Genomic DNA, 23,503 nt, shown 5'->3' with positions numbered 1-23,503 from the left:
TGACTAATGTGTTACTTACAGTAGCAGCAAGAAACATGTAATAATATTTCCACACTTTATATGGACAACATTTTACAGCCCCCATAATAAATAAACCTCTGTAAAAAGACTCACAGTTCAGATTTTGAAGTTAACCCAACGTATACCATGCCTGCTTCCCCCTTCCGTGGAATCCCTCTAGTGTTTATAAATTCAGCATGTCCAAAAGTATGACAGTATTATAGACTTCGTATACGTTGATCCTGCCTTAGGGTTTTTAATACTCACATATGTAACTATACATTACCTCTACACCTATTAGACCTGTTTCCGTTATAGGCACGCACGCATAGAAACCACATTGTAGCAAATAACACGTACACAGAGATAGATTTTTGATGGAACTAAGGAACACTTTAAATGGCTTCATTTCCTTTTCCTTGACTTTCTTTGGTTGCAAAAAGTTACATGTATAGTATCTGTCACTATGGTTTTAAAGTACTAAAATAAAAATGTCTGAAGGACGGGGCAGCTAAAAGCCACTTGAAAGTTGAATGAGGTCCCTGACACCCCACCTTGGGCCTCGAACAGATTGGCACAGCTGGTTTACAGGGAGGGATGTCCCGCGGAACTGTGGCCCACGGTGCGTATTGAAAGCCTCCCTGCCCTTTCCAAGCATTTTCTCTGTTCAGCAGAACCGTCAGGGGCACAGAGCTCCCCTGATTCCTCGGGTCTCCATGGGGGAATGCCTGCTGCGTTTTCAGTCTGCAAAGGGAGGTGGGAAGCAAGATCAAAGTCTTAGTTCTCAGAGATACATTCACCCGGAAATACTGAGTGATGCCCCCTTTCTCCAATGTTCGTCTAGATCGTGTGGAATTACAGACGTCAGGATCTAAAACTACACCTCATCAAAGAAACCCCATGTCTGTTTCTTCCCGGCTGAGCTTCAGATCGTCATTTTCTTCCCTTTTCTCATTCAGAAAATCCAGAAGGGAGACTTCAAAGCTTCTGTCACCGGCACAGAAAGGGTGAGTGAAATTCAGATCATGTGACGGCTCACTAGTTATCTGATGCCAGAGGCCAGTGGCCTGTTTTGTGTTCAGAATGTTTAATGTTTGCTCTCAGGCTTTAAATTCAGATAGGAACAAAGGAGACGGGACTTAGCTCTCATAGGGACAAAGTCCTTATGTAACCACGAAACTTGGCTCTTTGGGAATCCAACTCCTAACCAATTGCACACGTCGCAGGTAGTGCCCTGGGTGGATGAAGGGTTAAATGTTGGGAAGAAATGGGGTGCCTGGGTGGCTGAGTCGGTTAAGCGTCTGACTGTGGCTCAGGTCATGATTTCATGGTTCGTGAGTTCAAGCCCCGCGTTGGGCTGTGTGCTGACCGTGCGGAGCCTGGAGCCTGCTTTGGATTCTGTGTCTCTGTCTCTCTCTGCTCCTCCCCTGCTCTCTCTCTCTCTCTCTCTTCTCAAGAATAAATAAACATTAAAACATGAAAAAAAAAATCCGACTTCAGCTCAGGTCACCATCTCGCCGTCCGTGAGTTCAAGCCCCGCGTCGGGCTCTGGGCTGATGGCTCAGAGCCTGGAGCCTGCTTCGGATTCTGTGTCTCCCTGTCTCTCTGCCCCTCCCCTGCTCATGCTCTGTCTCTCTCTGTCTCAAAAATAAATAAAAACATTAAAAAAAATTGTTGGGGAGAATCATTGACAGTTTCCCCCACTGCTTCCTGAGGCTGGTGTGTACCCAGCCTGGTCGGGAAGATATTTTTAAATCAAAACTACTGTTTCCTTGGGGATACAGGTATCTGTGGTCACAAGGAGAGATGACATGTAAAGATTGAAGTGAAAGTAAATAAGATGAGGACAGAGAATAGAGGAAAATTGTATTTTTTAAACCGAGGGAATAAATGTGTTCCTGTGACTGGCAGGTTTCAGGACAGCTTCTCTGATGTGGTTACCCAGAGTTTCAGCTTCAGGTGCAGGAAGGGAGGTTTTGGGGAGAGTGGAGGCATAGTTCCGGATCGTTCGCAGTGTGAACCCGTGTAAATCAGTTCGTCTTGACTCATGGGTCGTTAGATCGTTTTGTGAAAAACAAGCCAAGCTTTGCTTACGTGCCGTTGAGCTGACTGCTAAATATTTTCGGCCTGTCTTCCTGGTTGAGAAGCTTCCCGCCCTCTTAAGGTGTCGGCCTCACATGTGATGTGTCCACCGATTAGAAAGGGGGCGTTGCTGCGCTGGATAGGAGGTGCCCGAGGACACCCTCCCTGCACAACAGCCCGTGGCCCGCCGCCGGTGGGCGTGGGGAGAGGCTGCCCGGCCTGCAGAACAGATCCCTGGGCTCCCCTCTCCCCTCCCGGGTGGACGAACGGTGTTTCGCGCCCAGCTCCCACCTGAGCCTGCTCTGGTCTTTGCGGAAATAGTGGAGGGCTGAGCAGCACGTAGGGTTCGGTGCCGGTCCCCCCCAGAGCCGTTTGTCAGGAAGTGCTCTTCAAACAGGTGAGTGGCTTTTTCTTCGTGAGAGTGTTTGCCCTCGCCTGGGGGTTTAAAGCCCACGAGTGTGTCCTTTAAAGGACAGGCGTTTTATAAGAAGAGAAATACTCCTGGCACGTGGTGTAGCTGGAACTTGTGATGTAATTTGTGTTTTCGGTGATTTTCTGTAAGGCAGAGTTTTAGATAGCTCAGCCGTCTCCCATCGGGAAACCAGGAAAAGTTGAGGAACCTGTTCACTCTGTGGGCAAGTTATTTCCAAGCTCATGTTGCAAGCCACTGCACAAGTGGGTCCGAGGAGACAGAAAATCTAGATTCTCCATCTGGGTATCCTGTGTGTGTGTGTGTGTGTGTGTGTGTGTGTGTTTTAATGTATATTAAATTTTGAGAGAGAGAGAGAAAGAGCACTAGCAGGGGAGGGGCAGAGACAGGGGGAGACCCAGAAACCGAAGCAGCACCCAGGCTGTGAGCTATCAGCACAGAGCCCGACGTGGGGCTCGAACTCACAAACTACAAGATCACGACCTGAGCTGAAGTCGGATGCCCGACCGACTGAGCCACCCAGGCGCCCCATGTTTGTCTTTTTTTTAATGTTCATTTATTTTTGAGAAGGGCGGGGGGGCGAGGGGCTGAGAGAGAGGGGACAGAGGATGCAAAGCAGGCTCCAGGCTCTGGGCTGACACCAGGGAGCACGACAGGGGGCTCAAATCCACGAACTGTGAGATCGTGACCTGAGCCGAAGTCCGACGCTTAACCGTCTGAGCCACCCAGGCAGCCCCATGTTTTTTTGGTTGTAGACCAAATTGGAAAAAAAAAAAAAAAAGGAAACTTATTTAGCAACCGTCCTTCTTGTAGACCAAAACGACTTGTAGCTTTTTTACAACTGGGCGCACTGAAACATAAAAATAAGCATGCAGATGTGAAACAGATTTTATCCTTCAAGTATGTATGTGGATGTTCGGCAGTTTTCCAAATGTGTCTTCTCTAAATACATTTTTAGTTGCAAAGTGGAAATGGAATGTGCGGGTACAGCATATCGTGAAGGCACTATTTTTTGCTCTTAAGTTTCAGTAGGTAAGCTGTACAAATGTGTCCTTTTCATTTTTAAATATGTGTGTGACGTAAATATTTGGATATAAATTCTGAGTGTGTGTGTGTGTGTGTGTGTGTGTGTGTGTGTGTGTGTGGCCAGGAGGTGGTTTAAGGTAGGAATATACATCATGTGCTGTCCTCTTCCAGACACTGTTTCCTCTTAAGTAGAACTTGACTTTCTTTGGCAGTTCTGATCTTTTGAAATACAAAATCAGCCTTCTAAATCCATGATTCAAGAGCTCCTCCTCGCCTATTACTGCACCAGGAGGGACTGGCAAAGGGCTCCGGAAAGCACAGTCATCCTTGTGCCAAGTAGGATTCAGGTTTCTACTTGCCTAAGCCATCAAGGCTCAACGTTGTCACACTGGGTGCTCCGGAGAACAAGTCAGCAAAGCAGTTTAGAGGATCTTTTGCAAATCACAGAAAGGGAAACAAGCCCTCTGGGCAAAACACAGCCTTCTGTTCAGCCCTGAAAGACTTGAGTATCAGAGAAATTACTTTTTATCTTTTAAGCTGTGGTTTAACTGAGAAATGCTGCTGGATAATGGATAACTCTCCCCAGAAGAAAATGGATTTGGTCATTTCATCAGGTACTCACTTTAAAAGTTTTTTTTTTTTTTAACTTTATTTATTTTTGAGAGAGATGGAGACAGAGCGAGAGCGGGGGAGGGGCAGAGAGAGAGAGGGAGACACAGAATCCGAAGCAGGCTCCAGGCTCTGAGCTGTCAGCACAGAGCCCGATGCAGGGCTCGAACTCACAGGCTGTGAGATCATGACCTGAGACGAAGTCGGACGCTTAACCTACAGAGCCACCCAGGCACCCCAGGTACCCCAGGTACTCACTTTAGAAAGGCCCAGCCAGGGGTGCCTGGGTGGCTCAGTCAGTTGAACGTGTGACTCTTCGTTTCGGCTCAAGTCATGATCTCACGGTTTGTGAGTTCAAGACTTGCATCGGGCTCTGTGCTGACAGTGCAAGGCCTTCTTGGAATTCCCTCTCTCTCTCTCTCCCTCTCTGCCCCTCCCCACTCACACTGTCTCTGTTTCTCTCAAAAATAAATAAATAAACTTAAAAAGAAAGGCCCAGCCAGTAGAAGTATATGATATATTGAAGCTTTAATGTTCTAATATCAGTGGTAAAAAGCCATGGGAACATAGTGACTTAATGGATTAACAAAAAGGCAAAAAGTTTTGCCATTTCTGCTTCAGATATGACTAGTTTCTTCTCTCAGATATATGCGTTTCCCGAATTATCCCATTATTATTTTTTTAAGTTTATTTATTTTGAGATGGAGAGAAAGCACAAGTGGGGGGAGGGCAGAGAGAGAGGGAGAGAGAGAATCCCAAGCAGGCTCCATGCTGTCAGAGCCCGATGTGGGGCTCGAACCCACAAACTGAGATCATGACCTAAGCTGAAATCAAGAGTCGGATGCTTAACCAACTAGGCCACCCAGGCACTCCTATCCCATTATTATTTGAATCCTGCTTGTAAATGATTGAACTATATCCTCTGTGACTCCTCCCCACTGCTAGGAAAAAGGACAAATATTTTCCATTCATGTTTTGATTTATTTATTGCTAGCCAACAATTTTGAGAGACATGTGCATGTATATTGCATGTATCTTTCCCCCAACATTTCCCTGGGCGTTGTGTTTCCTCCCGTCTTGTCATAGGGCATTTAGTGCCTGTGACATAGTGCTCAGAGCCCCAGCATGAAATTTCGGTAACCTAGAGCCTCAAAACTTCCTTCCACGTAGTTCGGCAAGTACCCAGTAGCATACGTCATGAGCTTACAAATGCAATCTTCCTGGCTGCCAAAGAGCATCTACGGTTGTTCGTTTCTTATCCCAGACCCCTGTTATTCCAGTGATGCCCTCCCCACCATGAATGCATGCTGGGCCTGCCACTCTGTGTCTCATGGTACCACATAATCCACAGCAAAGTGGTTTCTGCAAGGGGGCCACCTTCATTCTTAAAACTGCGGTTCGTTGTGGCAATTTTAGGGATGTGGATTTCCCCCCTTACTCCTTATTTGGTGGTGTCCCAGAACTCAGGCAACGTGAAAATGCAAGGGAACTAGTTCATAAGGCTCCTGAGTAGCTTGTACAGTTAAATTTAAGAGGGGCACCTGGGTGGCTCAGTCGGTTAATCATGCGACTTCAGCTCAGGTCATGAGCTCCACTCAGGCTCTGTGCTGAGAGCTTGGAGCCTGCTTGGGGTTCTCTCTCCTCTCTCTCTCTTTCTCTCTCTGCCTCCTCTCTCTCTCTGCTTCTCCCCCACACTCTCCCTCTCAAAATAAATAAATAAACTTAAAAAAAATTAAAAAATAAATTTAAGATCACCTCTTTCCTTTGAGGACCGTCACTGTGCCTCACGCATGTAAGTACCCATGTGCAGTGGAGATTGGAAAGTGGCAGCTGCTCTCCGGCTGTGAGCGCCTGCCCATTACCCTGTGACTTCAGGAAGGTTCTTTTTTCCCCTTGAGATGCAAGCAGCTTTGGTGAATACACCTCGCTCCTCCTCAGACATGCCCAAATTTGCCTGATGCACAGGGTGTACCCAGTTTAGGCGCTCCGGCTGCAATCTCGCATTACATAAGCAAGACATTCAGATACTATTCTGGAAAGTTGAAAAGGCGGATGAGGGGCGCCTAGGGGACTCAGTCAGGTAAGCATCCGACATCAGCTCAGGTCATGACCTCATGGCTCATGGGTTTGAGCCCCACGTCGGGCTCTGTGCCGACAGCTCAGAGTCTGGAGCCTGCTTCGGATTCTGTGTCTCCCTCTCTCTCTCTGCCCCTCCCCCAGTCGTGCTCTGTCTCTCTCAAAAATAAATAAAAACATTTAAAAAACTAAAATGTGCAAAGAATAAAAGGCAGATGGTATTTTTCCCCCTGGGTTCTGGTTGTTTTATTCATTTATTTATTTATTTATTTATTTATTGAGCCTCTTACTCACTACAAATGCCTGAGTTTGAAGATACAAAAATCTCAGACACCTCGATGGCAAGGAGTAGTCAGAGGGAGCAAGATCCTTCTTGGGAAATGCTCCTTGGGTGAAGCCAGGTGTGGTCTCCACAGGTAGACAGACGGCAGCGTTCTGATGACAAGAGGCAGGACAAGGGGAGTGGTTTTGGGTTTCAGCCTGGGTGGCCTGCGGTTCAGGTGATTCAGCTGATCATCATTATAATCTCATCAACAATTTAAAAATAATGACAGATCCTCAGATCCCCAAATCTGAGATCCTGATTCGGAAGGGCTGACATGGGGCACAGGGAGCTTTATCTATTTACTTATTTTAGATTCTCCAGGATATTTGGATGCTCAGTCGGGTTTGGAAACCACAGCGGTAGAGCTTCCTGTTCCGCTGTGGTAATAAGGGCTGTCGGAACTCCTGGCAAGGGTACTGCTAGCCCAGGCGATGGTTTCTCTTCTGTTTTTTTATGGGGCTTTTATCAAAGTCTTACTCTGGATCACGAACTGTGGTTAGTGCTGGAGATAAAATTGTGAAACTAAGGCAAAGTCCCTGCCCGGAGAACTTCAGGCTAGGAGGGGACGCCAGAATCCTGCATGTGGTTGGGTGTGAGGTGCGGCACAGAACTCTGGGACGTGGTGGGACATCGTGGGCTCATGTCTTTCCCACGGCAGTTTTCTGGAAAATGACTGTAAGTATCTTGAGAAAAGGATGCCCTGTGGAGTTCACACGGGGATACCGTCCAGCCTAACTGCAGCCTGGGTGGCAGCCGAGTCACCAGAGGTGACGGTGCAATATGGTGAGTGCTAGGGAAGGTGCGTGGTATTCCTGCCGTGAGATCGTGTAGGAGAAGCGCTTAACTCAGACTGGAGGACCAGAAACCTTCCTGCAAGAGGAGAGCCAATTGTGAACGGACATATAGGACTGAGCTAGGTAATTAAGAGTCGGGAGGTTGCACTGGGCAGAAAGACTGACACAGCCAAGGTGTGGAGACTGGACAAAGTAGAAACTCATGTAGGTGGTTGAGGTTCAGTGCCCTGGTATAAGGTAAGACCCGTGAGAGGTGGAGTGAGAGGCCGGTAGAGGCCAGAACACAGGGCCCAGCAGTGCTAAGGATGTGGAGGGCTAAGAAGCTTGGACTTGATCCTGTAGACAGTGGGAAGCCATTAATCACTTTTGCTAGTAATGGCATTTTTCATATATATGTATATATATATTTCATATATATAAAGTCACCCACGACCTACTGACCTGGACAAACACTAAAATATTTTGGTGTATTCCATGCAGGTGTGCAGGTACACATGTACCATTGATAGCTGTTAAACAGAGGAATGACATAATCAGATCGTCACTTTAGAAAGATCACTTCAGCTCAGCGCTTCTCAACCAGGGGCAATTTTGCCCCGCAAAAGACATTTGGCAATGTCCGAAGCCATTTCTGCTTTTTGCAACTGAAGGGTGAGAACTAAGGGTGTCTCGTAGGTAGGGGTCAGAAATGTTGCTAAGTATCCCCAAAGAAATACCAGTAGAGCCAAGGCTGGGAAAGTGACCCAGGTGCGGCCCCAAGAACAGACATGAGGGGACAAAGCTAGAGTCAGACCAGGTAAGGTAGCGCTGAGATAGTGGCAGCCTGAACTAAGGAGGCAGGCCAGAGGAGGGCAAAAGGCAGACAGATTCGTGCACGGATTTAGATTGTGGAATCATGAGAACCTGGTAATTGGATGTGTCGGGTGAAGATGAAGGAAGAATGGAGATGAACTCTCCTCTCTGACTTAGGAAGCTGTCAGCTGGTGGGGAAGAAATATAAGAGGAGGGGCAGATATGAGGATAAAAATGAACACATTTGCTGATTTCTTCAACGAAGAAGGCTCAAGGAATACCGCTCATGGCTCTGAGGAGCAAAGCTTACAGCCCTTGGTTTCCCCGGTTTTGGTCTTGTGAGGACAACAAAAAGGAAATAGAGAAACATAATAGTGCTAAGATGGGGGGCAGTTCCACATGCTCTGGGAGCACGTATGGAGTGTTTGTTAGACTGTCTTGAGCCTGGAACGCTCTTCCAGGGAAAATGTTCAAGGACAAGAGTTATCCTGGCAAACAGGTGGTAGAAAAATGTTTCGGGCAAACTCTGTGCACATGCTCAGAGGTGTGCTGATTCCTCATGGCAGAGGGATATGCAAAGGTGAGAGACGAGGCTGGGAAGTGTGTGGGGACTAGATGGTATAGGGCCTTACGAATGCAGAGAAGAATTTGAACTTTCACCTGGGAGCAAATAAAAATCATGTAAAATGTTCAACAGGGAAGTAGTGTGATGCACTTTGTCCTGATCACTCTGGCTGAAGTATGGAGAATGGGCTGGATTGGAACAAAACTTGGAGGGAGAGGGACAAGAAAAGGACTAGAGCAGAAACAAAGCAGATGATAAATGTCTTGCGTGGGGTACAAATGGGGGGATGTAGAGCTCTGGGTGGTTTTGAAAGGGATTTCTGAGTTTGAATCAACAGGATCTGTTGGTTCATTGGATGGGAAGGAGTGGTCATGCAGGAGGACCATGCAGAAGTCCATTTTGGACATGAGGGTCTGACTTGCCCATGGTCATCCAGATGGAGTTCTTCCATGGCCAATGCTTAGAACGTGTTCCATCAGTATTTGGGGGAAGTCACCTGGGGTTCTGGTTTTTAAAAAGAATATTCTTTGTTTTTGAGAGGGAGAGAGAGAGAGAGAGAGAGCGCGCAGGAGAGGGGCAGAGGGAGAGGGACAGAGAAAGAATCCCAAGCAGGCTCCACACTCAGTGCAGAGCCCAACATGTGGGGCTCGATCTCATGACCCTGGGATCATGACCTAAGCCGAAATCAAGACTTGGATGCTTAACTAACTGGCTAAGACACCCAGGTGCCCCTTTAAAAAGAATATTCTTGAGCCACACTCTAATCTACTGAGTGAGAATTTCTGAATGGTATCTGCAAAGGTATAGAGACAAGAGAAGATTTTATGGAAGTGAAATAAATTCGGTAAGCCTAGCATATAGGTACCTACAGATGACTGGAGTGCGGGGCAATAAGGCTTGAAAGGTGAGGGGTGGTCTAGGAGGCTCATCAGATAAAAGAGTCTTGTGTCAAGTGAAGATTTTGGATAATACCTTGTAAGATGTTAAGCAGGGGATTGATATGATCACATTTGCGTTTTAGACAGATCTCTGTGGGTAGTGTGAAGGATGGAGAAGAGTCTAGGAGAGAAATGATAGTTTAGTCGGCAGAGTGAGTGAGCTAGAGACGTGGGGTTGGATGTGAGAGATCTTGAAGATAGGGCATCAGGAGGGCTTGCAAGCAAATGCAGAAGATGAGGTAACCACGTGTCCCATGAAGTCGCCGAGTCCGTGGATTCTTACCAGCCTTGCTTCCAGTGACCCCACTGCTGCTTTCATTTTTTATTAAAAAAAAATTTTTTTTTTAACGTTTACTTATTTTTTTGAGACAGAGAGAGACAGAGCATGAACGGGGGAGGGGAGAGAGAGAGGGAGACACAGAATCCGAAGCGGGCTCCAGGCTCCGAGCTGTCAGCATAGAGCCCGACGTGGGGCTCGAACTCACGGACCGCGAGATCATGACCTGAGCCAAAGTCGGGCGCCCCACCGACTGAGCCACCCAGGTGCCCCCCCACTGCTGCTTTTATTCGCTCTGCCAGGGAGAGCTGTTCACATCAGAAACATGAATTCACCTTTAGGAGGGTCTGGGAGTGGGTGCAGAGACTCTGTGCCTCCAAGCCACTTGAGTCCTGTGCCCGGCCAGCAAATCCACAAGGTCACCCACACTCGGCCTTGCACACCATTAGGGGAGGGGCGGGGGGGAGGGCACACATCCCCTCCCCACACCCCGCCCCGCGCACAGCTCGCCCTCACCCTCGGAGGCTCTCCATCCCAGTCATGCTCCTGCTACCCTATGGGTCACATCATCCTCCCTCCTGCCCTCCTTGGGGACAATATCCCTGCCCCGGCTGGTGAGCTGCGTGGGTGCTCTGTGGGCACTGCGGCCCCCAGGGCTCTGGAAAGAGTCTTCACAATCTGGTATGTTCTCTTGGCTCCGGCAGATTGAATTACTTTCCCGTTCCCAGGCGGCCTGGCTCCTTCCCATCTCTGGGCCCTTCCTCCTGCTGTTTTCCACCTTTCATACCAGTTCAACTGTATTTCTTCTCTTTGTGTATCTACTCTTTCCTACTGTTTGATTTGGATATCTTTAACATATAAACATTGTTTGGCCTCCCAGATTTTATGCCCAACTCTGGGGAACCACGAAGCAGCTAGGAGTTCAGATAAAAGAAAACTGCATCTTGCCAGTTTTGACTGATCTGACCTGAAGTCCCAGTTTGTTTGTTTAATTCTTGATTCCCTTTGCTGTTCTCTTGGGGGAGGACAGGACCTCATCTTGTACAGAGCAGTGAATCATTGCCGTCTATTAAATCTTGAGCTGTAATTCAGGCAGAGCGCTGCTTGGCACAGGATTATGGATCTAAAAGATTAAAATCGATCTCAGTTTGGGACCCATGTCTTGTAAATTTTTTTACCTACTGAATTTGAGTGAAGCAACATAAACGGTGAAAGCATAATTATTTTCCAAGATGGCTTCATAGCAAATAAGGCACCTTTTTCTTTTAAATGTTCATTCATTTTTGAAAGAGAGACATGTAGCACGAGCGGGGTAGGGCAGAGAGAGAGGGAGACACAGAATCTGAAGCAGGCTCCAGACCCTGAGCTGTCAGCACAGAGACTGAAGCCAGGCTCGAACCCACAAACTCTGAGATCATGACCTGAGCCAAAGTCAAATGTGCAACTGACTGAGCCAACCAGGCGCCCCAAATAAGGCATCTTTATAAAAACAAACATCCAGAAGCCACCTTTACAAGGCTTGCTTTCTAAAGATTCCCTTGTGAATTGTGTCTGGCCCAGACCCTCTTTAAAATAAAAATGTACGGAAATCTATTTCCCTTTTGCAAGAAGAGTCCATGTGCCTTACTTAAGAAGGAGTGCTCAGGATTTAATGAGCCTGTGGCCGGCTCTAAGCTCATCACTAACTGTGTACATCAGGCAGTGTCTTCTAACTTCTCTGTAAAATGACAGCAGTCATAGTATCCCCTTCCGAAGAGTGACGTATTAAAATGAGATAACATGGGGCGCCTGGGTGGCGCAGTCGGTTAAGCGTCCGACTTCAGCCAGGTCACGATCTTGCGGTCCGTGAGTTCGAGCCCTGCATCAGTCTCTGGGCTGATGGCTCGGAGCCTGGAGCCTGTTTCCGATTCTGTGTCTCCCTCTCTCTCTGCCCCTCCCCCGTTCATGCTCTGTCTCTCTCCGTCCCAAAAATAAATAAAAAACGTTGAAAAAAAAATTTTTAAATGAGATAACATGCGCGTAGAGCACGAGAACACTGATAGTAAGCGCTCGACACGTGTAACTATTTTTGTTTTTATGTCTTTATGCTGCGTTCCAATCCAAATCCAGTATTAGGTAATTTCTTCTTGGCTGCCTGACATATGAAGATGTAAAACATTGAGCCTAAACAATCATAGGAAAAAGTTTCTGAAATGTTTTCAACAAGCATTAGCCAAGAAGTGTCTCCCTAAAGGACGTTAGAAATATATCTTCCTAAGATACCAAGATATCACGGCAGAGGTACCGTTGATTGATTGTCCTCCTGGTGAAAGCGAGGCACTTGTTCAAAGAAATCATTTCACATTTTTTCCACAGATGTGACAGCCATGCAGGACCTTCCGTGTCTGTGAGGCGAACTGCTACGGTGAGTAACCAGAAGCGAAACGCTACGCTCAGGAATTGTGCCTTAATGAGCCCCCTCGTTGGCCACCTATGTAAATAGGCTTCTCCTTGGCTCAGTTTTACATTGACCTTAGACATCTCAGATTTCTCCTAGGGAGTTTAAAGTTTCCCAACTGTGGTGGGTTTCCAGGACTGAGGCCATCGTGTACCACTCACCCCCTCAGCGGCATCTCTGACACTCTCCCACGGGCCACCCCTGTATATCCCTAAAGCACTGGGCAGAGGAAGACGTGAGAGGCATTCACTGCCACCCTTACAACATCATTTGTGTTCAGAGTGGAAGCGAGGATTGGCCGGAGCAAGTTCACGTGGGGGAACTGACCCAACATAACCCTCCACCAAGGGCTTAGACTTCAGTTTATCTGTTCACATGCTTACAAGATGGAGAAGCTGTAAGTCTTTGTGTCTCGCTTTTTCATGGTCTTAACTTTTGATCTTCATGTGCCTGTGTCTTACTGTGTGACTCATGTGTTTGGGCGATGAAAGAGAATGTTGGAAAGGCCCCAAGAGTGCAGGAGGAGGATAGAGGCAGTTTTCAATTTATTGCGGTCCTAGTACCAGTGCCCACATTTCTCTCGCTCTCTCCCTGTGCCCCGCCTTTTTTTTTTTTTTTCCCAGAAAGCATGGTAGAATTCTAGTGAGGAGTACCTATAAACAGGGCTTCTTTATTTCAGAAACTTTTAAAAGAGAGTCCCCTTTCTTCTTCAGCCTAATGCCACCTCTTTGTGAACAACATGAGCCCTGTCTCCTCTACATGCTTGAGCCCCGGCCAGATGACCAGCACCAATAACTGCTTCCCTCTCTTTGCGAAGCTCCCATCATCCAGGCACCTGATGTAGATCATTTCACTTGATCCCCAGAGAAAATCTGTAAAGTAGACTATTATTATCCCCATTTGAAAGATGAAGAAACTGAGGTTCAGAGAACTTGAAGATCATGTTCAAGGTCCCTGGTGAATGGTAGAGTCGAGGTTAGAAGATCTGGGTTTCTGGGAGTCCACAGGCAGAAGTCAGTAATGCCTGGGGTTCTGTCAGCCCGGAAGCCCTGCTTGCTTATGATCACAGGGTTGCTCACCACCGGTAGACTGTCCTTTAACTGAGCAGGGGACCGAAGGGTCATGTCTCGAGCCCTGCTCCCGCATGCCTCTGGACTCCTGCTTTTCCTTGGAGAAGTACTCAGAGCTGACCTCCCTCTGTCGTTCGAGAGCATTGGGGTCTGAAGCAGACGAGGGACCAAAAAGAATTGCAAATGCAAATGCAAAAGCCCTAAGAGACTCTCAACAATGAATTGCAGGAATCTACCCCCAAAACCAAGAGCACATTGCATATACCGCATATTTGCCAACTTGACAATAAATTATATTTAAGAAAAAGAATTGCAAATGCCTGGAGGTTGAAAACAGTAGAGCTAATTTGGAACTCTCAGGACGTGACAATCCAGTCTGAGGATTAATAGGTTACCTTTTTCTGGCCCTCTTGATTGCCGCTTGCATTTAACCATTTCACTACTCAGAAGCATGCCCTTCTAAAAGGGTAAGACCTGGGAAAAGAAATGAAACTGAAGCCAGTGATTATTGACTCCTGTTAATAACTTTTATAAAAATTCGGAGAGAGAGGGGCACCTGGGTGGCTCAGTCAGTTAAACGTCCAACCGTCAGCTCAGGTCATGATCTCGCAGTTGGTGAGTTCGAGCCTGGCATCAGGCTCCGTGCTGTCAGCCTGCTTTGTTCTGTGTCTCCCTCTCTCTCTCTCTGCCCCTCCCCCACTTGCCCTCTCTCTCTCTCTCTCTCTCTCTCTCTCTCTCTCAAATAAATGACACATTAAAAAAGGAAGTCAGAGAGAGAAAATAATGAAACTGTCTAAAGCAAAGGTTTTGTGTGACGTGTAGATTTCCATTACTTATTCATGGAAATCTTATCTCCTTCACCTGCAAAAGGCTACAAGTTGGCCATTGCTGCTGACGCCATTGCTGCTTGATCTTGCCAAGATCCGAGGTAATAAATTTCCCATCACTTGGTTAGCAGCCTGTCAGGAAGGGTACAGAGGGGATTCTGGTATTTTACAGGAGATTGTGCTACGTTGTTAGATGACCTTCCACTTAAAGAAAGCTGCTATTTAAACATTTTTTTAATGTTTACTTATTTTTGAGAGAGAGAGAGAGCGTGAGCGAGCAGGGGATACCACCACAGAGCCTGATGCGGGGCTCAAACCCACGAACTGCAAGATCATGACCTGAGCCGAAACCAAGAGTCGGATGCTTAACTGACTGAGCCACCCAGCGCCCCAGAGATCTGCTATTTAAACATTTTCATCAGCTTAACAGCAGCCAAGGTTCTCAGAAAAACGGAATTTTTAGAGCCAGAGAGAAGGTTAGAGATTTGTAGCTCAGAGTTTCTCCCAACCTCAGCACTACTGACATTTTGGGCCGCGTCCTTCTCTGTTGCGAGGCCATCGTGTGTTCAAACTCACAGGTAGGGAATGCCTGTAGTTCTCCTCCACTCAAGTGTGAGCATCAAAAATATCTCCAAAACATGCCAGTGTTCTCTGGGGAGCAGATCTCCCCCAGTGAGAGCCATCTCCTTATAGGTGAGGACACTGGGGTCAAAGTGGTCACCATTCTGAGACAAAAGACAAAGACAGATAGCCTTGGCCACTTGATCACTTCTCGTCTCTGAACAGATTTTGGCTGGGCCTGATGTTAGGTGACACGCCAGCTCTGTTTCCACCCCCCCGCCCCCCGCCACCAACAACACACCGCCCGCGTACTCAGCACACCGGGCCAGCGTGAGCTCCCCAAGGCCAGGACCATGTCTGCACTCTTGTCTCTCCCCATGGCTTGGCACAATCTGAGCACTCAGAAATTGAAAGAAGAAATGAATGAGTGCTTTTAAGCTGCAGGTGCATTGGTGGATTTGGCCTTTGCCAGAAAACAGAGAACACATTCAGGAACACTCTGAAAAATTAATCTGTTGGCTTTGCCAAGGCGTTTGATAATATCACTGAGCTCAGGCTTCAGCTCTGACAGCTGTTGTACAGGTTTGGCCGCCCTAGGAAGTTCTCAGATAGTCTAAGGTTACTCTGTGACAGAAGGTTTGTTTGTCTCATCATGTCAGGATTGCAGACAATATCAGTAGAGTGAATTGGGTTGAGTAAAAGGCCTCATTTTGCTCAGCCTCTTTTATGCACCGTGTTTGAGAATGTAACAGACATCCTAAAAGCCAGCATTTTCGGACTCTGGTGTCTAATTCTTTGGAACACTTTTCTAGTTCTTTTTTAAAAAAAAATTTTTTTTAATGTTCATTTATTTCTGAGACAGGGAGAGACAGAGCATGAGTGGTGGAGGGGCAGAGAGAGAGGGAGACACAGAACCCGAAGCAGGCTCCATGCTCCGAGCTGTCAGCACAGAGCCCGACGTGGGGCCCGAACCCACAAACTGTGAGATCGTGACCTGAGCTGAAGTCGGTCGCTAAACCGACTGAGCCACCCAGGCACCCAACACTTTTTTAGTTCTTTAGACTATAAGCATTGGCAGGAATCCTCCAGGAAATCCTCTGTAACCCCAGAAAAATAGCAATGACTAACAATGAGGACTCGGTAAGTGCTGGCCACCATTCGAAAGTGTTTTACAGCGATTAATTCATAATCGTCAGCATCACCCAACGAGTGGGGGAGGGGTGCTGCTACTCTTATCATCATTCTTACTTCTTCATTTTACTAAGAAAGAAGCGAAGGTAGAGAAAGGTTAAGTAACTTGTCCAAAGTTATGCCACTATTAAGAGGCAGAAGTAGGGTTTTGAACTGGGTGGAACTCATGTGTTTGACCATTAGTCTTTCTTCCCTTAGATGTGCTTTTCCGAGTCCTAATACTGTACATATTTGGTGTCTCAATTTTTGTAATCTTTACTAGAAATCTCATATGTGTAATTTTCCACCTTGGTCTGCCATAAATCAGTCCCTAACTGCATGTACGTGGAGGGCATGGAATGCTTAAAGCAAGGTTTTTATCCACAGGGTTTATCAGCTAAATAAGGATCGTGTACGTGAGTAAAATACCAGTAAACAGCAACATAAAGAACAGGGTTAGGGGTCAGATCACAGGAGTGTGAGTAGCCAGTGCCACCAGTTATTACTCATATGACTTAAGTAAGGCACTTATCCAGGATTCAGTGTTTCATCTGCAGAATGGGAATGATAATCCCTACCTCACTTGCAAATTTGTTCTAAGGATCTGATGAGAGAGGATATTTTGAAAGTATATTGAAAACGGAAGAAATGGGTGATTTTGCTCAAATATAAGATAGGTGGTATTGAATGACTGTACAAAAAATGGGTTGGAGAGACGGGAAAAGGTATGGCAGGAAGAGAGGTGTTGGAATTCTGCTCAGTAAATACTAGCGAGTCACTTACACATGGATACTATGCTGGGTGCACAGGATACAGAGGAGAATACTAGTTATTTTAGAAGGTGGTCCACTTACAGGGTCCTAACCCATTTGTCTTCAAATGCTTGGTTTCTTGGATCAGGGCGGGGACTGAAATGTGCGATAGACAGGAAGGAGAGAGGTCTAGTGGTAAAGTAGAAGTGGAAAGAAGGTCAACACTTCAGTAGGATATCATGGGTATAATAATATACACCACGATGGGTGTAAAACCACGATGGTAACTAATTCTTCCCAGGGAGAAGAGCTTGCAGAAACAGAGATGAGCTGGACACTGAAGGGCGCATTGCCATTTTCTGAGAGAAGAGCAGAGAGGGCCGAGATAAGAGCAGGGACGTGGAGGTCTAGGACGAAGGGCACGACATTTTAGAGAACTGTGTGTAGTGAACTTGGAGCACAGGGCCCTTGAAGAGAGTTGGGGAGAGGAATGGCTGAAATTCAAGGTTGGAATAGCATTTCAACCCGATTTTGCTGCATGGAGGTGTTTTGAACCTCCTCCTCTAGGCTAGAATGGAAAATAGGCTTCATCTCTTTTGGCAACTTCGTGGCGCGAAACATGGTTTGGAGGAGGGTTCTGAGTCCAAGATGGAATCCTGACTGAGGATCCGTGTGTGCTCTGGGCCCCAGAGGGATTTACCTCCATTCTAGGTAAGAGGAAACCTCTTCCCAGCAGCCTCAGAAGATGCTTCCAGCTAGGATAGCGTGTGCTAATAAACTAATATAACAGTAAAGACAGGTGATTCGGCCTGGGCTCTGGAATCTCACGGACTGGGAAGAAATCCTTCCCTCCACCAGCGTGACCTGAATCAATTGGCCTGACCTCTTGAAACCTCTTTTTTCTCAAAGTGGTCGTAATAATAGTACCAACTTCATTGGGTGGTTAAAATAATGAAATAAGGTAACCTGTATACAATGCTAGGCACATTGCCTAGACCATTCAGCTGCTGCTGCTGCTGCTAATAAAAACTAATTATGATACTACTCACATACAGCTCAAATAAAAGGGATCTATAGAGCAGTAATAGTGTTCAGTCTTCTCTGTGTTTGGTACCTACCGTTGCCTAGCATGACTTTTTTCTTTTTAACATTAGAGACAGAGAGAAAGACAGAGAGAGAGAAAATGCATATGAATCCCAAGCAGGCTCCATGCTCAGCGAAGAGCCTGATGTGGGGCTTGATCCCATGACCCTGGGATCGTGACCTGAGCCAAAATCAAGAGTCGAGCTCAACCAACTGAGCCGCCCCTAGGAGTGACTTTTTTAACCATTTTGTCACTGGAAAAAATACCCTTGCAGAGTTCAAATTGAGTGTAAACAAACGCTCTGTATTTTCTCTTAGTCATATAACTTGTACCTCTGTGTAGGGGAAGCATCCTTAACATGTGGGATGAGTAGTGTTGGTCTTGACGCAGAGGATTCGGGCAGACGTATGACCAAAGGAAGTTATATTCAGGGTCTCTAGCGGGCGATAATCCCTCCCATCTTTGAGAGGTTCATTTTCGCCTGAGCCCTCAGTCCAAGTATTTTTCACTTATGTACAAATTTGCATTATAAAAGGCATATGATCCGGGGGGCCAAAAGGAATGTATTCTGGTCTAGATAGAGGAAATCTGGAGTCTGTTTGGGTGTTAAAAATGGTTGAGAGACACTGATGCCAGCCATTCTCTTAATCAGATGAATGTAGTCCACATGAGTGATTAGTTTCTGGTTATATTACCTCCAAATGGGATCTTACTGTAGTTTTGTTTTGCCTCTAGTATTTGTTTACTTCTGAGTTTTATATTAGTGTGTTAAATTATATCCAATGATCTACATCCTAAGTTATCACAGGATTGTTTCTCTGTTATTCATAAATCTCTGTGTATATTCCGTTACACATAGAACTGAAAATCACAAGTCAGTGAAATTGGGGCAGGGCTCCTACAAGACATAATGATTTAGATCTTGAGGAAGAAACTAGCAGGAGTAAAAATACTGGATTGTGAGGAATGTAGAAATCAGGAGAACCCGGGGTTTGGAATTGGACAGACCTGTGATAGAGAAGTAAAAAAGCTGGAGCTTTGGAAAAGTTAGAGATTGGTCTTGGGCATTCAAGGGAAATGAAACATAATGGCGAACACCAAATGGAAAGAGAAAACTTGGGGGGAAGAGGCACCCAAGCAGCAAGGACGGGGAGCAGAGTGAGCTGACCACAGTGGCTGAATGGAAAGTGCTGGCCTTGTTCAGGGACGGGTGCAGAAGGAGTTACAGACGGAGTCCTCGGCGAAGAGATGGTGTGACAGAGGAAATGCAAATGGTGTTTTGGCAAAAGAAGGTGAAGCTGTGGGAGGGGGTAATCCCCCAAGGTCAGGGAGACAAATTAAGCTTGAATGTAGGGTAGTGATGGATTTGGAGAAATCAAGATAGGGGGCGCCTGGGTGGCTCGGTCAGTTAAGCGTCTGACTTCCGCTCAGGTCATGATCTCGTGGTGAGTTCGAGCCCTGTGTCGGGCTCTGTGCTGACAGCTCAGAGCCTGGAGCCTGCTTTGGATTCTGTGTCCCCCTCTCTCTCTGCCCTTACCCCACACTCGTTCTCTCCCTCTCTCTCTCAAAAATAAGTAAAAATTAAAAAAATTAAAATATATCAAGATAAACAGTTGCTGTAAAGAAAGGAAAACATCATTAGCTCTACATCATCCTCCTAAACCCTGTAAAACCAGCAATGGTGTTTCAAAAAAAACCCAACCATTTATAAGGTCATACTTTGTAGTGCTTTTGATTCAGAGAGCACCATTAATCAGTGCCTTATGTCTGTCCGGGAGGTTCCGCCATTCTGCATGAACGCTATGGATAGAAATACTTTTTGTTTTCATCTAAGTGCAAGTTCACAAATCTTAAGGTCCACTAGAAGCTTCAGGTAGCCAGCTCTTGACAGACCTGAGGACGGTGTTAAATCTAAAATTCCAGCCACTGGGGCCATGAAGACCACACTCCCAATTCAAGAGAGGTCGATTTCTTCACTGTTTTCCAGGAACCTCCCTAAGATTTGTGTGGTGCTGTGTAAGTTTGTAGGAGTGTTTGGCAGACAGATGGTCAATAATTGCTTGCAGACTCATACTAAAAACCATTAGTGTAGGTACAGAGAAGTTTGTGATCACTTGCAAATGACAGAAACAATGAAACACTGTACGTTGAGAAAGAAGTGTTAGAAAAATTGATGTGTGGTCCTTAGGCTTTACGTTTTGGGAAATTTTTGCAGAGACACATGAGTGTTCTGGCTAGGGAAGGTCCACAAATAATCTTGCATTTTCTGTTTTAAAATTAGCAGGCCAAAATACACAGTTCACCTCTGGAAAATCAACCGGTTGACAGTGTCTTTGTCCCCGGGCGAGCAGGCATGAGGGAGGGAAGTGGTATGCCTCCCTGGGATGCTTCACTGCTGGAAAATGAGTTTTTCCAAGGTAAGTCTATGCATTGAACTGCCTTGGGACTCCCTGCGCTGAAGCAAATGGTGATTACAGTTTGTATTAAAATGCTCGAAACATATCATACCCTGTACTTTATTTTTGAAATCCTTTTATTTACCTTATCTGAAGAGGAGGCCGTTATGCTATTTACTGTATTGTTTTATGTTTGTTTATTTATTTATTTTCGAGAGACAAAGCAAGAGTAGGGAAGGAGCAGAGAGAGCGAGGGAGACAGAGAATCCCAAGCAGGCTATGTGCTGACAGGACAGAGCCCATTGTGGGGCTCAGTCTCACAAACCGTGAGATCATGACCTGAGCCAAAATCAAGAGTGGGATGCTCAACCAACGGAGCCACCCAGGTGTACCTGTTATCTGCTATTAACACAAATATTAAAGAATCTTATATTTGAATATAATCTAAACAAATATGCCCAGACCAAGGCTGATAAATCTGTGGAGTGAGAGTAATGTTTAATATTAACCTCAGGTAAAAGGAAATGCCTTTTTAGGAAATATGTCTAAAAAGTACTGTTCCTAACAGATTTTATTGCTCCCAATCAGTACCTAAAGGCACAGTGATGAAATCTAACTGTTGTTGAACAATTAGTCTTGTACAACAGATGACAATAAAGACTGAAACAGATTCCAAAAGTAACTACATGCACGTGAATGTTATTATTATATAAGCATAGCTCCTTTTTTAAAAATGTTTTTAATGTTTATTATTTATTTTTGAGAAAGAGAAAGAGAGGGAGAGAGCGTGAGCAGGGGAGGGGCAGAGAGAGAGGGAGACATAGAATCTGAAGCAGGCTCCAGTCTCTGAGCCATCAGCACAGAGCCCAATGCAGGGCTTGAACTCATGAACCATGAGACCATGACCCGAGCCAAGGTCAGACGCTTCACAGACTGAACCACCCAGGTGCCCCAAGCATGGCTTCTCTTTGCATAAGTTATTCGGTATCAAAAATAAGGCTGGGCATCTAAAAGTGAACTCTGAAGTCATTCACCAGCTTCACCCCGAGGAACTAAATCCGATTTGCAAAGGCAAGGGCACTGTAGTTGGGACAGGTGGGGTGGTCAGTGAGGGATGTCCAGCTAGGGGGTCAGCCTTTCAGTAAGATGGTTCCTGGCAGAGAACTTGCTTCAGAGAAAAGAAGCCCAGAGGAAAATCTCTGTTCCAAAACACAGCTTTTGCTAGTACAGGAGAGCTACTGTTTACAAGATGAAAAAAAAATGATTTGTCTTCTCTGAAAATAAAGAGGAAACACAGATTTTTTTTTTTTTTTTTTTTTTTTTACCTCAAGAGTAATGAATAAAACAGCATTACTTGGGATTATAAGTGGCTTTGAACAATTTAGAAGCTTTCTCTGGGGATGTTAAGAGGTGTTATATCTGGGGAGGATTCCAGGTGATTTCACCTCTTTTGTTATACTTTCCTCTATTTTCTGTTATTACCATATATATGTTGCCCTTGTAGGCAGCAAAAGACTTTAAGAGAAAAAAAACTACGAATAGCTTGAAACAGAGAACAGAAATCAGAGACATTTTATTACAATTTGTTTTAAAGACCGATTTTTACTCATTGCATAGTTTTGTTTCCTTTTTGCCTCACCTTACAGTTTGGCACTGTTTGATTTTTGTGTGTGTAGATATATGGAATTATTTCAGAGACTGGAGATAATTTTCTTTCTTCATTTTTTTATTTCAGGATGATTCCCTGAAGAATTCCTTAGTTATAGATATTTAATGCTCAAGATTAGTTCTTCTGCTGGCTGTGCATACTTAAATAGCACCAGCTTACAAATAAAATAGGGTGGGGAAAATCCAGAACATCAAAACTGTCTTCAGTACCTGCCTTAACCTAGTTGACATGTCCGCAGATACATCCCACATATGTTCGCAAATACTGACTCTGTCACTGCGGAGTTAAAATCAGAATTTTTAAATGATTATTTATTTACTCTTGAGGCGGGGAGGGACAGAGAGACACACACACAGAATCCAAAGCAGGCTCCAGGCTCTGAGCTGTCAGCACAGAGCCCGACGCGGAGCTTGAGCCCACAAACCATGAGATCATGACCTGAGCCGAAGTCAGATGCTTAACCGACTGAGCCACCCAGGTGCCCCCAAATCAAATTTTTTTAATGACAAACAGAGGAAGAAAGGTATGACTTCTCCAGCAGCTTAAATAATCCCATAACTTATTTCTCAGACAACTTTTGATTCTCATTAATGAACATTTCTTCAATAAACACATAATCTATGTGTTTGTATTTATTGGAACATGAATGTGGTAAAGTATATCCACTATAGGATGGCCCTTAGGGAATCTTGAGACCTTAAAAGATTATGGTTCTATTCAAATTCTGAGAGGTTTTTATTGAGGAAAAGAGGTCAAATATGATTAAATAAACACAATTCAAAGACACAGAGCCTGTGGTCCTTGTAAGCATGATCTCTGGGGCTCGGATTGCCCTAGGTCCTCTGTATTATGAAGAGGTCACTGAACTCTGACATGGACACCGCCCTCTGACCTTGCCATTGAGAGAAACAGGAGCAAACATTGCTTAACGGCAGCGACTTCAAATCCTTGTAACATTATGAGCTTATAGTGAAATCATCTTTATAGTTCACTAAAAGAAAGAATGAAAAGCGAGCTTTTATGGCACAGGCGCTGCATTGTGCAGACCCAGGAGACGGACTGCCTGGATCCACTTACTGGCTGTGTGTCCCCAACAACTGAATCTGTTCATGCCTCAGTTTCCTCATTTATAAGACAAGCACAGTAATAGTACCAATCTTATAAGGTTATGTGAGGATTTAATGAGTTAATAAATTAAGTGTTTAGAACTGGGCCTGACACATAGTAAGTACAATATTATAGGGGTGATAATGGGTCTTAATTTTTCCAGGAAAAAAACAATCGACCATGAGCATATCATTTAACAATATTATATAGAACTCTAAATTTTATATGTTGCTCAAATCCATCCAAATAAGAATGTTTATAAATTTTTTAAATTTTTATTTGTTTATGTATTTATTTATTTATTTAGAGAGCTAGAGCATGAGTGGGGGGAGGGGCAGAGAGAAGGGAGACACAGAATTGGAAGCAGGGTCCAGGCTCTGAGCTGTCAGCACAGTGCCCGACGCGGGGCTGGAACTCACGAACTGTGAGATCATAACTTCAGCCAAAGTCGGACGCTTAACCGACTGAGCCACCCGGGTGCTCCTATAAATTTTATAAAGTGTGTTTATAAATTAC

At 45.5% G+C, this 23,503-nt stretch overlaps 1 protein-coding gene across 4 annotated transcripts in view; it reads left to right on the top strand.

Moving 5' to 3' along the window:
* EXPH5 (exophilin 5) overlaps positions 1-23,503 on the top strand; it is a 79,222-nt gene that overhangs the window by 49,280 nt on the left and 6,439 nt on the right. The window contains exons 3-5 of one of the 4 annotated variants that reach the window (XM_030332545.1): positions 845-1,007; positions 12,270-12,318; positions 20,100-20,232. In XM_030332545.1, coding sequence (XP_030188405.1) covers positions 845-1,007; positions 12,270-12,318; positions 20,100-20,232 — 345 coding nt within the window. Of the gene's footprint in view, positions 1-844; positions 1,008-2,224; positions 2,480-12,269; positions 12,319-20,096; positions 20,233-23,503 lie in introns of those variants that run through there. The other 3 variants (XM_030332544.1, XM_030332548.2, XM_030332550.2) reach the window with 3 other exon arrangements.

This window comes from Lynx canadensis, chromosome D1 (genome assembly GCF_007474595.2).
Source record: "Lynx canadensis isolate LIC74 chromosome D1, mLynCan4.pri.v2, whole genome shotgun sequence".
Classification (NCBI taxonomy): domain Eukaryota; kingdom Metazoa; phylum Chordata; class Mammalia; order Carnivora; family Felidae; genus Lynx; species Lynx canadensis.
This window is presented reverse-complemented; position numbering and strand designations above follow the sequence as displayed.